This window comes from Aegilops tauschii, chromosome 6 (assembly GCF_002575655.3).
Source record: "Aegilops tauschii subsp. strangulata cultivar AL8/78 chromosome 6, Aet v6.0, whole genome shotgun sequence".
Lineage (NCBI taxonomy): Eukaryota > Viridiplantae > Streptophyta > Magnoliopsida > Poales > Poaceae > Aegilops > Aegilops tauschii.
The window spans coordinates 350,662,978-350,679,309 of NC_053040.3; the positions used below are offsets into that span (position 1 = coordinate 350,662,978).

At 41.8% G+C, this 16,332-nt stretch overlaps 1 protein-coding gene and 1 long non-coding RNA gene across 4 annotated transcripts; both read right to left on the bottom strand.

Moving 5' to 3' along the window:
* Positions 1–4,564: 4,564 nt before the first annotated feature.
* On the bottom strand, positions 4,565–10,178 carry LOC109772018 (uncharacterized). Of its 3 annotated transcripts, none has more exons than XR_012187880.1 (7): positions 9,525–10,156; positions 9,332–9,454; positions 8,235–8,445; positions 7,935–8,129; positions 7,716–7,788; positions 6,916–6,996; positions 4,565–4,812 (listed from the first exon to the last, which is right to left on the bottom strand). It is a non-coding gene; the product is annotated as an uncharacterized lncRNA (long non-coding RNA). The 3 variants fall into 3 exon arrangements; XR_002235011.4 differs by lacking the exon at positions 4,565–4,812 and adding an exon at positions 4,970–5,181 and having other exon boundaries at positions 9,525–10,178; XR_012187881.1 differs by lacking the exon at positions 4,565–4,812 and adding an exon at positions 4,970–5,181 and having other exon boundaries at positions 7,935–8,148.
* Positions 10,179–14,310: 4,132 nt separating this feature from the next.
* Positions 14,311–15,901, bottom strand: LOC109772022 (expansin-B15). The gene is made up of 4 exons (XM_020330714.4): positions 15,652–15,901; positions 15,449–15,561; positions 15,168–15,364; positions 14,311–14,954 (listed from the first exon to the last, which is right to left on the bottom strand). Exons 1-4 carry the CDS (start codon positions 15,812–15,814, stop codon positions 14,627–14,629), a joined length of 801 nt encoding a protein of 266 aa, XP_020186303.1. The 5' UTR covers positions 15,815–15,901; the 3' UTR covers positions 14,311–14,626.
* Between the last annotated feature and the right edge of the window lie 431 nt (positions 15,902–16,332).

The following is a 16,332-nucleotide window of genomic DNA, read 5'->3' on the forward strand; positions in this document are numbered from 1 at the left end:
TTTTTCTTCCCCAACGCCAGTATATTCTTGATCTTCTTAATCGTGCTGGTATGCTTGACTGTCAATCATCTCGCACTCCTGTCGATACTAGTTTTAAACTTTCGGCTACCGGTGAACCCTTTTCCGATCCTACTCTCTATTGTAGCCTAACAGGTGCTCTCCAATATCTCACCATTACTCGTCCTGAAATCTCTTTTGCTATCCAACAAGCATGTCTCTATATGCATGATCCCCGGGTTCCTCACTATAATCATGTTAAACGCATTCTTCGGTATTTAAAAGGAACTCTCAATCATGGTCTCCACCTTAATAATTCTTCTCCAAACTCGCTTACCGCATACTCTGATGCAGACTGGGCTGGTTGTCCTGACACTCGAAGGTCCACTTCCGGTTTTTGTGTTTTTCTTGATAACAATTTGATTTCTTGGTCTTCGAAAAGACAGGCTACAGTCTCACGTTCGTCGGCCAAGGCTGAGTATCGCGCTGTGGCACATGCCGTTGCAGATACCATCTGGATTCGGCAGTTACTCTCCGAGCTACACATGCCTATTGAGCAGGCCACTATTGTCTACTGTGACAACATATCAGCAGTCTACATGACCAGCAATCCAGTTCAACACCGACGCACAAAGCATATTGAGATTGATATTCATTTTGTTCGTGAAAAGGTTGCTCTTGGTCAGGCTCGGGTGCTTCATGTTCCCTCTACGGCTCAGTTTGCTGACATTTTCACCAAGGCACTGCCTACTAAGCCGTTTCAAGATATCTGTTTCAGTCTCAACGTCGTCGAGCCTGCCGTTGATACTGCGGGGGGATTTCAGAGTAGTCATTATGGTATACGACTTCTAGTCCAAGTCAGTTTTGTACCCCTACCCCAAGTCGGTTTGTACCCTCTTATATACTCTTGTATGCCGCACCAAATCATCAATAAGAAACAGTTTTATTCAGCTTTCAGAGATGTCTAATTTTTTAAAACTTGAGGACCAAAAACATACTTTTCTCTATTTTTAATGGCAAAAAAAATTCTTTAAATGACACGATTTTAATTTATATAAACATTTTTTTAAATGACACGAATATTATTGAAAGGCATGCATATATCTTGAAAATGTCACATACATTTTTTCTGAGTTGCACGACACAGTTTTTTATGCTACGAGATATGTTTTTACATTGCATAATTAGTTTTTAAAAGGTCACGTACACATTTTTGAAACACATGAACATTTTTTGAAATTTCCTGTACATTTTTTCGATCAGTACGGAACATATTATTTTGGAATATGCGAACATTTGATATTGTATAAACTTCTTAAATGTCACCAACCTTTATTTCGAAATGGGTGAACATTTTTTGAATGTCTCGAACAATTTTTTTCAAATGCTATCAACATTTCTTTAAACTTGCATGGACATTTTTTTACTTCGTGAACAATTTTTAAATGAGGCATTTAACTTTTTTAAGATTTAAATAAAATATATTTTCATTTCAGAAATATATCTCCATGATTTAACTTACAGTTTTTTTTTTTTGCAGAGTTGAACGTGTAACTTGACACTACTGCATTCTGATTCACATTGCTGCTTCGATTAATTACTGTTAATAATCATGGAGATTGGAATTGGGTAGGAAATTATGTATCGAGGGAGTTTTTTTTTGCTGAAGAAGTACCAAAGGAGTTGAGGTACTATCTTGGAGTTGATTCCAGACACGAAGTGCGTGAATTGTACTTGTCCCAAAAAAAATTCAATTTTGACAGGAACTTGTCCAAAAATTAAGTGCTTCTGGTTAGAGGCAAAACGTTTAGACTATAACTATTTTCCTCTTACGAAAAAGCAAGAAACATTGCTTTCTTGAATGCCAATAGTATACCTGACACCCTGAAATGATAAGATAAATGATCTTGGAAATTGTATGTCAAGTCACCTCTGAATAGGGTATGACCTTGACACCCTGAAATGATAAGAGAAATGATCTTGACTAGTCACACCACCATTTTCTGAATAGGGTATGTTTGCCCTGTGTGGTACAACTTATTATCCATCACTGCCCAAAACATGTAAACGAGCGTGAGTTAGCATAGTAAATATGGTATATGGTTTTACATTATCGGATGGGCACACAACCTTAACCAAACAACTCACCTATGTCAAACATTCGGGGAAAATACTCTTTTTCAGACGTAAGCTTGCTCAACATGTTCTGAGTCTTCTCTACCACCTTCATTTACGTCTTTCATGCGATATGCTCATTGTAAGAAAAAAAGTTGATCGGTACATGACATGTGATCAAAGTTGATTGGTGAATGACATATGATCAAGTTGAAATTTGGTGGAATAGAGTGGAGACATGTCTTCGATAGGTCAAAAAGATGGAAATGAGTCCATGATGTGCCTTCGGATTTTGGGTGGACAGTGCTTTCTTGTTTTGGGCTCGATTTGGTAGGCTTGAAAGGCTGAATGGTTTTGATTTAACTGGGCTAAGCTCGGTGCTAAAGAAAACTCACTGTTTACCGCCAGGGCTATTTCTCACCCTATGCAAGACATAAGTCGCTCTCGCCTCTAGATGTGAAGAAGTGGGTCAGCCCAGTACTGTAGAACCTCTGGCCCGACTGTTTTTCTTTTTCTTTTCTACTCTTTGCTTTTCTTATTTTTTGTTTTTGTTTTTTTTCGTTTCTTCACTGGTTTTCTTAGAGAGCAACTAGTTAACGAGCGCTCCTTCGGAAGCCTCGCAACGATCAGCGCCACTTGGCGCGCTCTCAGCCATTCGCCACGTGTCCCGCTTTGGGCGCTCCCATCGGATTTTATTTTTTTATTTTTCCGCACGCGTTTTCGGCTTTTTAAACGATTTTTTCCGGGGTTTTTCAACGTTTTGGTTTTCCACCGGTCTTCCTTAGCTTTTCGGAAAAAAAAATGCGCGAAAAATGTGTTTTCTTTTTTTTCCTTTCACGAGAGTCGTGGTTTTGCTTCCGCGAGAGGCACGGTTTTGCTTCCGCGAGAGTCACGACCGTGCCTCTCGAAAACGGAAAAAACGAGTTTTCTGTCTTTTTCCCTTTCGTGAGTCACGGTTTTGCTTCCGCAAGAGGCACGGTTGTGCTTTAGCGAGAGTCACAGTCGTGCCTCTCGGAAACGGAAAAAAAAACGCGTTTTCTGTTTTTTCCTTTCGCGGGAGTCACGGTTTTGCTTCCGCGAGAGGCACGGTTGTGCTTTCGCGAGAGTCACGGCCGTGCCTCTCGGAAACAAAAAAAAACGTGTTTTCTATTTTTTTTTTCTTTTGCAAGAGTCACGTTTTGCTTCCACAAGATGCACGGTTGTGCTTTCACGAGAGTCACGGCCGTGCCTCCTCGGAGACGGAGAAAAACGCGTTTTCTCTTTTTTTTTCCTTCCGCGAGATTCACACGGTTGTGATTTCGTGAGAGGCACGGGCGTGCCTCTTTGGGAAAGGGAAAAAACCCGTGCTCCCGGATCGGTTTTTTCGTCCTTTTTTTCGTGAAAAAAGTTCGTCAAAACCTATCAACATGTGATCTAGTTTTGAAGATCTCGACGCAAGGAATTCAACGGTGAAAGCGGTTCGAGATTTGGACGCACAGTTTGAGAAATAAAACATTTTGAATAAACGGATCTACGAAAAAAGGAAAACTCCCGGGTTGCGACAAGTGGCGCGCTGCATGTGCGCCACTTGTCGCAACCAGGGGAGTTGGAGTGATCGTTGCAACGGATACTCCTCAACTAGTGATTTCGGTTTTCTTAGGATTTTTGCTTTTTTCTACATTTCATTACTAATTTTTTTAGCCCCCCCCCCCCCTTTTTAAATACATGTCAAAATGCCCGTTCTTTTGCTAGCTTCTATAATATGCTGAAATAATCTGCCCCTTACCTAGATTATTCTAGAAACGCAACCAAATTAATTGTTTTAGAAGCCTACCAACTAAGACTTTTTTTGTGAGGTTACTAACAAAGACTTGACTTGTAAGCTTCTAAAATAATAATATTTTTGGTTGGGCTGTCAGAATAAGGTGGATCGAGGGCAGCTTATTCCTTCTGTTTCTGTTCAAGTCCCCCTCTATACATATTTAGTATACATGTGGAACAATTTTTTAAAAACTTGAACAATTTTCAAATACACATTGAATTATTTTTAACTAGATGACATAATTTTCTTTACATTATATAAACTGTTTTATAAAATGTCAAAAAAATTAGAAAGGCATAATTTTTTTTAAATAGCATGTACATTTGTTAGAGTGGTACTTAACATTTTTCTATACTACACAAACATTTTTATTACATTATATAAACAATTTTTTTAAAGTTAGGTATATTTGTTTAGTGATACCAAACATTTTTCTAAATTATGTTAACAACTTTTCACATTTATAAGCATTTTTTAATGGCACGGGTACTTTCCATTGTGTGAACATTTTATGAATATCACAATGTTTTCCAGTTTTATCAGCATTTTTTATTGTCTGGGTATTTTTTACACTGCATGAATATTTTTAACAAGTAATTATCATTTTTAAGTATTTAAACAAAATGTGTATCAATTTCAAAAATATAAATAAAAGTACTAAAACAGTTCTTTTATTTATGTTTTTGAAACATATAAATAAAAGTACTGAGTACTAAAACAACATAAAAAGGAAAATACCCGCAAAAACAAAAAAGAACAAAAAAAGGAAAACGTGTGCTAGAGGCCAGCCCTGCCTCCCGCGATGGATTGGCTCATATATGGGAGTGCCTGATGCGATGGGTTCTGTCGGCTCGCTATATAGCGAGACAAGGCCCATCCCCCTGTTTACCTAAGAAAACCTGCAAAAAGGGATGCACGTTTACCTATTTAGTTTTCCGAGGCATGCATGTCGCATATCTAATTAATGAGTGTGTAGTTATTTCCATACTAAAGAAACTAAATGAGTTTTTTTTTTGCATTAACTAGTAAGCTTGTACGTGCAATGCACGTCTCGACTTATACAAAAACAATATAATACTGCTTGAATATTAACAAAGCCACCATACATGATTCATTATCCGTGCTAAGCTGTTAAAAAATAAACAATTGCTCACAGAACAACAGACTATGAGTAGGATATGGTATAAATGAATAAACAATATCCCATCTCAGTTGAGATGCCTTCACCAAGATTATGTTCTCTGCTTCGTCTTTATCCAGATTCATTACTGAAAAGGTATTTAAGTAGTTCAATGATCATCACATAAGCTTGCACGTGCAAATGCACGTCTTGACTTATCCACAAACAATATACCGAGTAAATCAAATGATGGGACAATCAATTTTATTTTTTGACAAGCACCTAGTCATAAGTAAACCACAAAAAGCATGCATTCAATATTACTAATATGTAATACTACTTGAATATTAACAAAGCCACCATACACGATTCATTATCAATGGTAAGTTGTTAAAAACAAACAATTGCTTACAGAACAACAAACTATGAGTAGGATATCACATAAATAAATAAAGAGGTAATATCACAGGTGGTGCTTAAACTTGCCACCAATGTTCACTTTAGTGCCTGAAGTTGAAAAATACACCGAACTGGTTTCAAAACTTGGCACGAGCGTACAAATACAGTGCTAATCCCATTAGTAGACGTCTTTACGCTGACGTGGCACCGTAGTTCGCTTAGCATGCACAGACAACCTCACCCTAGCAAACTGGAACTACTGGCCAGTACGCCATACATTTTCTCGTGCATGTTAATGAAAACAGATCTTTTTTTAGAATAATGAAAACATTTCCTATTTTGTTAGATAAAGAAACACGTTCGTGGGTTTTAATGGCCTGCTGCAGTGCAGCCCAGTTTGCGCATGTTAGTTTGATTTAGAAATTTGTAAAAAAAATTTGTAAATTATAATCACAGTAAAAAAATACATTTCAAATATTTGTGCTTCAAATTTTTTATAAATACATATAAATTAAATAACTAAAATGTTCATGTAATTTAAAAAAATAGTCAGCAATTTACATGTGATTTATAGTTAAAGCTTTTCGTAAATAAATTTTCTAAATTGTTTAGTATATGCAAAAATAATTATAAAAAACTTAATTTTTTGAGTAAATTCCAAAAGATTATGCATGCTTGGCTTATGCTTAAATGAAAAAAAAAGGTTATATGTAGAAACATTTTTATTAATATTCACATGTGTATAAATTTCTTTTTTTGCGAGAAACATGTGTATAACTTTCATCGTGTCATATATTCAAAAAAAAAATATAATTAAAATATAGTCAGTAGTGAATATTTTTCATAAACTGAAATTTTAAATTTTGGATATTTATGAACATTTTACATTGTTGAAAAATTCTTAAACAATATGAATTGTAAAAATGTACATGTAACTATTAAAAGGTTTATTTAGTTAAAATAATATTCATGAATTGTAGTATAGAAAATATTTATATAATTCTAAATTTACAGCCATTTTTATAATCAGAAATACCATTTTATTTATATGATACGTTTAAAACAAATATGTGAATATTTTTATTACTGTGATTATAATTTTGCAAACTTTTTTACAAATTTCTAAATGAAACTAAGATGCGCAAACTGGTCTGCACTGCTGAGGCGATTAAAACCCACGTACGTGTCTCTTCTTTCTTATCTAAAAAAATAGGAAATGTTTTCATTATTCTAAGAAAAAGGATCTGTTTTCATTAACAGGAACGAGAAAACGTATGGCATACTGGTTCTTTCCTAGGGCGAGGTTGTCTGTGCATGCTAAGCGAACTACGGTGCCACATCAGCGTAAAAACACGTCTATTAATAGGATTAGCACTGTATTTGCACGCTCGTGCCAAGTTTTGAAACCAGTTCGGTGTATTTTTCAACTTCAGGCACTAAAGTGAACATCGGTGGCAAGTTTAAGCACCACCTGTGATATTACCTCAAAACAATGTCTCATCTCGGTTGAGATGCCTTCACCAAGATATTATGTTCTCTGCTTCGTCTTTATCCACATTCATCACTGAAAAGGTATGTAAGTTGTTCAATGATTAGCACACACTATCCGAGATAAATAGTACTTTCCTGGACAAACAGTTACTCCCTCCGTTTCAAAATAGATGACCCAACTTTATACTAATTAGTGTCGGAGTTTTGTATACATAGTTGTACTACCAGGGTAAGAAAATAACAACATAAAAAAAATCTAATATAACATCATGATTACATGGACACCTCATCGGCACATGAATGTATTCAGAATTGCTAGAAATTTAGGGTTTCCGGTCTACCCCCTATTCCTCTGCGCTTATTCGTGCTGCCGCTCACAATTCGCAAATCTGGGGCTAGGGGGTAGGGGGCTTCTCTAACAGAAATGACCCTAGATTGCCATCACATGGCATTACCATGTGACATTGTGATGTGTTTGTGTGCTTATAAATCATAGTCATCTTCCTTGAAATAGAATTCAGGACATGTAAGAAAGCAAAATGTACAGTAACAATGCTGGTAGCATGTGGGGGCCAGGGCGGCAACCTACCAGCAGCGAGCTATCATAGCTTGGGAGCGTTGACCACAACACATAGCATTATAAAGAGGGGAATATAGAACAACACATATGCACAACCCAGGAATGATGGAGATTATTCCTAGCAACCCAATTTTCATACCAGAACAGGGATACACCATTCACACATCAATATAACATCGAATATTTCTGTAGATGCATAAGCATAAACATACCAGAACAGGGTGGGAACCTTCTAAAGATTGGAGTGGTGCTACATTCCTGTCTTTTCATGAGCATGTTATCAGCCTACATGTGCAAAAAACAAAATCGATTGGTATTACACAGGGTTTACAAATTAAAAAAGTCTTTTGTTAGACCAACATGTATTGTGTTTGTAATCGTTCAGAACAAAAAATAACTTAATACTGAACTTCGAACAAATGATCGAGTACCTTAAATCCTAAATAGAAGAAAGCTCCCCGGTATGCAATGTCCGGGAGTTCGTATGTGTATATTTTGGCCTCCTGATGGAGGCGTTTCATGAGTAGTCTTGTGTTGACCTTACTGCCTAAGTGCACTTTGCACTGTCAGGTGTTTTCTTTTGATTCCTCTACTCCCTTAGAGCCTTTATAGATTCTTGTTGAAATCTTAATACGGAAGCAAAAACTGCTACTTTTAGTCAATAAATAAATAAATAGCAGAACAAAGCCAATTTTGTAGTTCTAAACATGTTTTGTTAGCAATTTACCAACCTACTATGGATTGCCTCAATGATCTTCTTGTAGTCGAGAGCCACCAACTCACCACGGACCCAGGTCATCTAACCGGCCGCCTTGCCATTCCGCCACTAAAACATAAGAACATTTCTGATTCCTTCTGCAGTGCATCCAGTGTTATGCAGGTATCTCCCTTGAGGCTCCTCTTTCCCTTGTTGAGTTGTCCCAACTTCGAGTTCTGACTTAGCTGCCAAATAATGAACATTTTATTAGTTCCAACTATATCTTTTGTAACTAATTAAAACATGCACAACTTTCGCCCGTCAGCTCTATAAATTACATTAAAAGTGGAATAATCATAATTACAATTTCGCAAGTAATCTAGCTGTTATAGTGAACCTACGGGAAAGATGGAAATAAATTTCATCAATGATAAGGATACTAAAGGTCTATATCTGTATGGATTTGTCCTGAACAATTCTGAATGGCAGAAAGAAAGCTAATGTCGACAGGGAAAAATTGGTAGAGTCAAGATCATATGTTTTAAACAAAAACAACTCCATGTAGCCCAGCAGCTGGAACATCAATGTAATGATCCAATCAGAAGCCTGCAGTGAATTACTATGAACAAATAGAAATGGGTGTCTTCATGCCTACCAAAAATAACATAAAAACGCTCTCCACCTCCCCAAACAAACCATTGCTTCCACAACCACTTATTTTTTCGCCACCTTGTTCCCAAAAAATCCAACAAAAGCATTATCGAAAGAGAATAACATGTTATGACGTGCTAACTGAATTCCTACACTACTGTAGGATGGTTGGCCTGGCGAATTCAAGAGTTAAAAAGTGATAGGGAAAATAGATTATAAACAGTTAAGCTGAATCGGTTATGACCTTGAAGTTGAGAAGACCATGTACAATATTTTTTCCGTTAAGAAACACTGTAGATCAGCATACATTCTGGTCTACTGTAAAACTAAAACTAAACATGTCAATCGTTGCAAAGATGGGAAAATATTGGCAGGTTAGTACAGTGAAGAGAGATGAAAGAGGCGACTAATAAGCTAGAAGGGGTGCAGCAGGGTGAAACGAAGAAGAGAGCAAATCAACCACTTGCTTGACTTCCTTACCATGTCCTTGGCTCCATGTCCACCCAGTTCGTACTATGCTTAGCCAGTGATAGAATGTATTTCTGTCTGGGTGAGTTGAACTGAAACTCTGAAGCGGGCATCGTTCTAAAACACTGCGTGTGTCTGTATGTCCACAGAAATTAGAGGGAGCGACAGAGATTATGAGGGTGTGCGCCTACGGACCCAAACTTACAGAGAAAACCCAAGACAGCAGGAATGCTGAAGAGATCAGAAGATGGCGGGGCAAACACGGCGGCGTGTTGCCTCATAGTGCACATCCATGTCTAACTCTCGGTCCTTCCTCTCCGTGTCCTCCTCCTCCTCTGCTGTCAGGGTCGTCGTCGTGATCTGCCACAGAAAAAAAATGAACACGTCGCTCGATCAGTCAACAATAGAGGGGAACCATCGTGTCAGGGCCACTGTAGGGCGGCCGTCAGAATGGAGGGCAATGGAGGTTCCCCGCGTCGTCCTCTGCGTGGAAGACGCCTCGATCCGCAGGGGCTCCGGGTGTGGGGACTGGCCAGGTTGGAGGAGAAGAGTAGGGGGGCGCGTGATGGACGCCGGCGGCTCGGGAAGAGGATGAAGGGATCGAGGCGTGGCCCGTGGAGTGGCGGCGTGGCGGAGGCGGTGTGGCGGCGGCCAAGCTGCGGCTGGGGAGGCGGCGAAGGGCGCGGCGGGGCGGCTCCGGCGGCAGGGGAGGCTCCCGGCGACCCGCGGCCGCTTCCCGTGGCTCCGGCGGCGCGAGGAGGCGGTGAAGGGCGCGGCTGCGGGAGGAGGAGGAGGTCGTGCCGGCGGGCGGTTTTCTTCCTTTTTTTACTGCGGGGCAGATTAGCGATCGATAGACTGTGGCTTATTGCGTGGTTGGTAGTGTTAAACACATAATGATTAAGGATCATTAGATTTTGATGACGGATGGATGTGATTGTTTGGATCTGCCCCTTTCTTTCTTTTATAATGGTAGTAGACTAGCACGATGCTCGTGCATTGCCATAGAACCATCGGCTTAAAGGTGGTGAAATAACATTCATGTCCTTTATCAATGTCGTCAGATAATTTTAAATGACCATATTAGGTTTGGGAAAGAACTAAAATTAAGACCGATTTTGGGTTGAAGTCACCTTTTTGTCTTTGTTATTTATGTCTTTTACTAAAAGTTAGTCTCATATGAAAGTAGTGTATTTGTTTATTTATGATAAATCTCATGTGTGAGTAAATTATACTTATTTATATGTCTCTTGGAGTCTTTTTGGGACATCCAATAAAATATATGTCTCTTGGAACGTTGCTAGTTTCGCATGTGGGGATGCATGTATTTGTTTATTTAGAAAGGTTATTGGACTCATACGTGAACTCACCACCAACTTCAATCTTTATAAGTAGGAAAGATGAGTGTCTAAGGAACTCTAGGAAGTGGAAGCGAAACTGAAAAACTAAGGGAGATACGAAGGGAACAATCAGAGCCGTTCGGTTTCGTTTTCCACAAGCGCAAAAGCGTTTTGGCTTCTTTTTTGCATACAAGAAGAAGGTTGCACACACGTGACATAAGTTCTAGCGCTACTCAGTCACGAAACATGATGCGCGTGCGAGGCGAGCCGGGCGGTGGAGGAGTGCGCGTGTATGTGCCATGTTTTCAAGCCTTTAGTGATGTGTGAAATAACTCACCTTATGTTTTTTTAGAGGAACTCACTTGATATATTGTTCTACCACACCCTCCACTAATAAGGTGAGACTAATTTTTTCACACCCCTTGTCATGCATGAATGAACCACGTGGGCCTCTGGAATTTTCTTAAAAATTGTTGGATAGAATAAATGGGCTAAACCCCAAAAATTCCAACAATAAATTTATAAACACATTTCTTTCGGTGCTGATGCTGGTGTTGTAGCTGACCAAGCTGTATTTATCGTTTAGTATGCGTGCCTTTTGTTGGTGTCATACTTAGATTAATGTTGGGTGGTTATTGGCTCAAACATGTTTAGCATTTTTGTTTCTATATATGAAAGCTTTTGAATAGTTGTTAACATTTATTTAGCAAAAATGCTAAACTCACGGGCATTTTACATGGGACGCCCTCCCCCCGGCGAAATTTCACATGGGTGGTGCCCCTCCCTCCCCCTTTATCCAATCATAAGTTGCCAAGTAATGACCACCTTGTAAAACTCCGTTGATGTAGCATTACTGTTTATTTAGAAAATGCGCACTATCGACAATTTAATCATGGCATACGGTGGCTTGCCATTCATGAAGAGGCAAAATAAGAAAAGTTAATATTGTGCACTAGAATTGGATATAACGAAGGCTTACAATAGAATGGGGTCATATTATCTTGAGGCGGCCATGATCAGATCGGGTATACACAGGCCTTGGTGGGCACACCATGTGTAACTGCATTGGCACAAGATTTGCTTAAAATGGACCTAGTGATACGATCTCACAGCCTGGAGACGACAAAGGCAGCAACGGGTAGGGGAATCTTAGCAGCTACGAGCTTCATCCATAAGGCAACGGCTTCTTTTGAACATTGCTCACATTGCTTATATTCCACAAGGACCATAACACGGCTGGTCTTACGAAAGAAGCTGGACGTTTCCCTTCCACCGAGAAAAGGTTGGGCGTTTCCGTGAGAATAACAAAAGGCACATGGTATATATATATATATATATACGTGGTGGAAAAGCGCTACTATGTGACAAGGCTTACCACATATACATGGTGGAAAAGCGCTGCTACGTGCCAAGGCTTGCCGATCACGGAGCGTTGCTTGAATCATCTCCGGTGACTCCCTCGTACGGTGATCAATACCTACGCTAGCAAAGTTGGAGATAATGCAAGAGCTGGTTACACAACGCGCGTACCCGGACAGAAGGGATGTTGCTTTTGTTGCCACGTGTTCGTGGGCGCGCTAGGCTCTAGCGAGGCATCGCGACGTCCCGGACAAGAAAGAGAGGAGATAAGTGGAGGTTTTTGTGGACACACAAAGCTTATCTTTGCTACTACTATCCATTCGTCTAGGTGCACAAGTCATCTTAGGTGGTGCCCCGCAATCAAGACGGAGAAGAAAACAAGAGAATTTAATGTTTATTCGCTAATTAATGACATTGCATGCAGTGAACTAACCACTGCATATCGTGTTTGGTAGTCTCAAGTCAATGAAAGTATGTACGCTACACATCTTTTCTTGGTTGATATGTCAAGAAACAAGAAACGAGATGAGAGTTAATAGACCGCGCCTAAGTGTTTTAAGATTATTTGGTTTCGTAGGGCGACTTATACACCTAGACAGAATGAGTACGTGTAATAGAAGTTTTGATATATTTTCTAAAACAAAGTAGATGATACAACAATAGAGATCACGCCCCTCAACAAAAAAAAATGAGGTCATGCTTCAATCGGAAGTGCTCTCCACGTCCACGTATCAACCTTGCCAATAGGTGCGGACCCAAAAAATGTGGAAAAGTATCAAGTATCACAAGTCTTTTACAAACACATATTATAAATATTGAAACATATAAATCCTTAGGGGGTTAACCTTCTTTAAAAAAAAAATCCTTAGGGGTGCCACAAAATTCTTTCTTTTGCATCCACCGGCGGCACGTGAGCCAAACTCGATCCTGCCTCCAGGCCTTCAACTTGGTTGAGCAAATTTTTCCGCGTCGCAAGAGGGAAATGATACATATGTCTTTTTCAACAGACATGATTGCCACATGTTAATTGAAAGTTTATGGTTCAGACTCAAATTAACGCAACTCAAGAAATAAAAAACACTTGTAGCTAACTCAAATTAGTGCAACAAGAATGTACTATTCTAGTGATAAATCTAGTTAATAATTTTTTTGTATATTGTTACTGGTTTAAAACTCTCAAGCATTTTTGAGCGCGTGAGTACGTGTGTGAGTGTGACAAAGATTTGATATCTCTTGTACTCTTGTACACATTTGTTTTTCGAGCAACTTAATTAAATCCATAATAAGCATAGCTTACAAAACCAAACCGGTAATCGAACTGGCGAGGCCGTTAGCTCAGGTTTTTACCGATCGGACCGCTGGTTCAGTGATTCGATTGTCGTTTTTTTAAACAATAAAATAATGTCTATTTTATCAATAAATACACCCATCAATAGATAAAAAAGTGTGCAATCACATTAATAGAGTAACCAGCAACTACATGTTAATATCTAATTCATATACCTGATAATCTCTAACTCAAACATGGTACTATAGTAGCAATTAGTAACGCAAGCAACATTAAGTAGTAGCAGCAAGCAACATCAACATCAAGTAGTAGCAGAGGTGGTGCCCTGGTCCTCTTGCTCCTGATCTGGACTCTGGAACGGAGGGAGGCACCCGGAGAGAGGCCTGATCATTTGAATGGAGCAGGATCAGAGTTGGATGGATCAGTCTTACTAGGCGGCATCATCCCCTCTCCCTAGCCATCAACATAGGTGGTGCTGGACGGCGGGATGTGGGAGTGGCGGCGCAGGCTGGTGGCCTGGTGCTGCCATGCGGAGCGGTGACGAAGAGACAGCGCCGCCGTGACACATTGCCACGCAAGGGGAGCGGCGGCGCTCGATAGGATTTTGTCTGTGGACAAAGTCGAGAGAAATGTTCCCAATTAAGCCGAAAACCTATCAAAAGAGTTTTTTTCCTTTTCTGATTCTACCACTAGATTGTTCACAGGAAAACGACTCAATTAAGTGGTTTTTCTGGAAATGGCATCGAACCGTTCGTTTTTCTATGAAACGCTGGTTCATCGATTTTGCGAAAAACCGGCTGGCTCGACCATTTTTTTTCCGGTCCGATTGCTCGAACAGTCCGCTATGCTTAAAGAACCGGCGGGATCACCGGTTCCATTTTTTCCGGTCCGACCGCCGGTACGGTCCGGATTTTTAAACTATGATATTAATATCTATCTAGGCTGGCGCCTTCAGTGAGACTAGACAAAAGGGCCAAAGTGAATGAAATGCCGTTACACTCCAGTACTTTGTAAGCAAATGAAATGACTGCAACAAGAAGAGCGAGGGGCCAGAAGTAGAAACTCTTCCCGGCCACCTCCGCCCCGATACAGTTTTTATTTCACATATATGGACCAAACCGACAGATAACACAAGCTTCACACACAACAATGGCGCGCACAGACACTTGCGACACACACACGCCTTATTAATGACGGTCAGGTTACACACATACCCACGCCCATAGCTCCAAGCATAAATCAGGATGGCGCCACGCCTCTGCATACGGGCGAGCGCGCGGCGTGCTTGCGTGCAACCTACCCACCCACGTCTAGTTTAGCTTTTCAGTAGTTGACGACGGAGCGGTAGGTGCTGCCGGGCTTCCAGCCGGCGGGGATGACGTTGCTCGCCACGAGGGGCTTGCCGGAGCTGGAGGTGAGGCGGACCGAGAAGGGCGCCTGCAGCATGCCCCCGGAGTTGTACCTCCACACCGCGCCCCACGACCGGTCCATCTTGGTCCAGCCCGCGCCGTTGCCGCCGCTCTGCATGAGCTCCACCGACGACAGGTCGCCGTCGCCGTCCTCGTACTCGATGAGCATGGCGAGGTAGTAGGAGTTGGAGCCGGCGTCCACCTTGAAGGCTATGTCCATCCCCGGCCAGTTGCACGGGACCCTGCAGCATGCAGCCACACGCATGGACATGACGGATGCCAGGGCCAAGACAAGACACGGCGGTTAGTCGGTCGGCCGGGAAAGCGGCATACCGTGTGCGTGCCGGTGCACGCTTGCCGCTCTTTTACGTGCGTCCGGACACGCAGCTAGCTTACCGTGTGCCGTTTCAGTTTGCATGAAAAAACTCACGTGAAAATGCATGCAGCCAGCTTACCGTGTGTACTGGATTTGGAGACGTCCGGCGGCGCGGAGCTGGTCGGCCTGGCCGGGCTTCGCCATGCCGCCGAACGCCGTCCCGCTGAGGTCGAAGTGGACGGGCTCTCCCAGGCACGCCTCGCCAGCTGGGCACAGGTCGGTGAGCACGACGGTCACCGGGCTGGACGAGCAAGAGCCGTGGCCGGTGCATTTCACCTGAAAATTTACGTTAAGCCGAGTATCTGACAACGCGGCGCTAAATTTAAATGGCTGTACTTGAAAATCATGTGATCTACGGACCTGGTAGCAAGAGCCGCAGCCCTTGCCGTCCTGGTAGATGGACGGGCTGCCTGCGGCGATCATGGAGGAGAAGGGCGCCTGGTCGACGGCGTCCTGGTACCCGCATGCACCACCTACAGATCGTGCATGCAAAGCGTCAGTGCACATTGCACATATATATTCTGGAGAAATTAAATATATATGTTCGTCCGTGTATTAATTACCGTCGCTCCCTGCGCCGTTGGGGCCGCCGTACCAGGTGGCGCCGCCGTTGGACCAGCCGGAGAGCTTGCGGTGGATCTCGACGGACGCGCAGGGACGGAGGAGGAAGGCTAGGGCCATGAACACGGCGAAGGACGCTGGGATCTTGGCCACGGAAAAGGCCATGCCTCTCTTTCTCACCGACGATCACTAGAGTACAAGGAGGAAGAGACTGAAGTAGAGGGGTGGCCTTGGTGTGTGCTAGGAAGTGTACTCCTCGCCTCCATTTATAGGCGGCAGGCAGGCAGATGGTAGGGTGCACCGCTGAGTGAGCGCGGGCAGTGATTAAATTCTTCCTGGTTTCTTCTGAAAAAATGAAAAACGAATTCTTGCTTACTTGCTGGGGTTGCACGCGCGGATTCTAGGGGATTTTTAATAAATAATAAATAAACCCGTTCGCTGGCGATCTTTAAAAAGCAATCTGAACACTGGACGATCGATCTGCCGTAGAAAGGTTTTTCCTGTCTTCCAGATTTGTACACCAGCTATACTGTACTACAGTACTTGGCGTCTAGTCACTCAGTGAGCAGAAAAACGACAGTTGCCGTTATTTCGGTTAGACACGAGGCGACCCTACGAGTCGAGTTGCCGCCCATCCCGAGACGGCTCCACGCCCCATCCATTTCACCCTCCCCGAATTCAGA

Excerpts from the sequence above, each read along its gene's own strand:
- LOC109772022 (XM_020330714.4), bottom strand. The coding sequence starts at position 15,814 with ATGGCCTTTTCCGTGGCCAAGATCCCAGCGTCCTTCGCCGTGTTCATG. Across the intron at positions 15,562-15,651 it reads CAACGGCGCAGGGAGCGACG|GTGGTGCATGCGGGTACCAG; the intron begins GTAATTAATACA and ends CACGATCTGTAG. Across the intron at positions 14,955-15,167 it reads CTCCAAATCCAGTACACACG|GGTCCCGTGCAACTGGCCGG; the intron begins GTAAGCTGGCTG and ends TGCATGCTGCAG.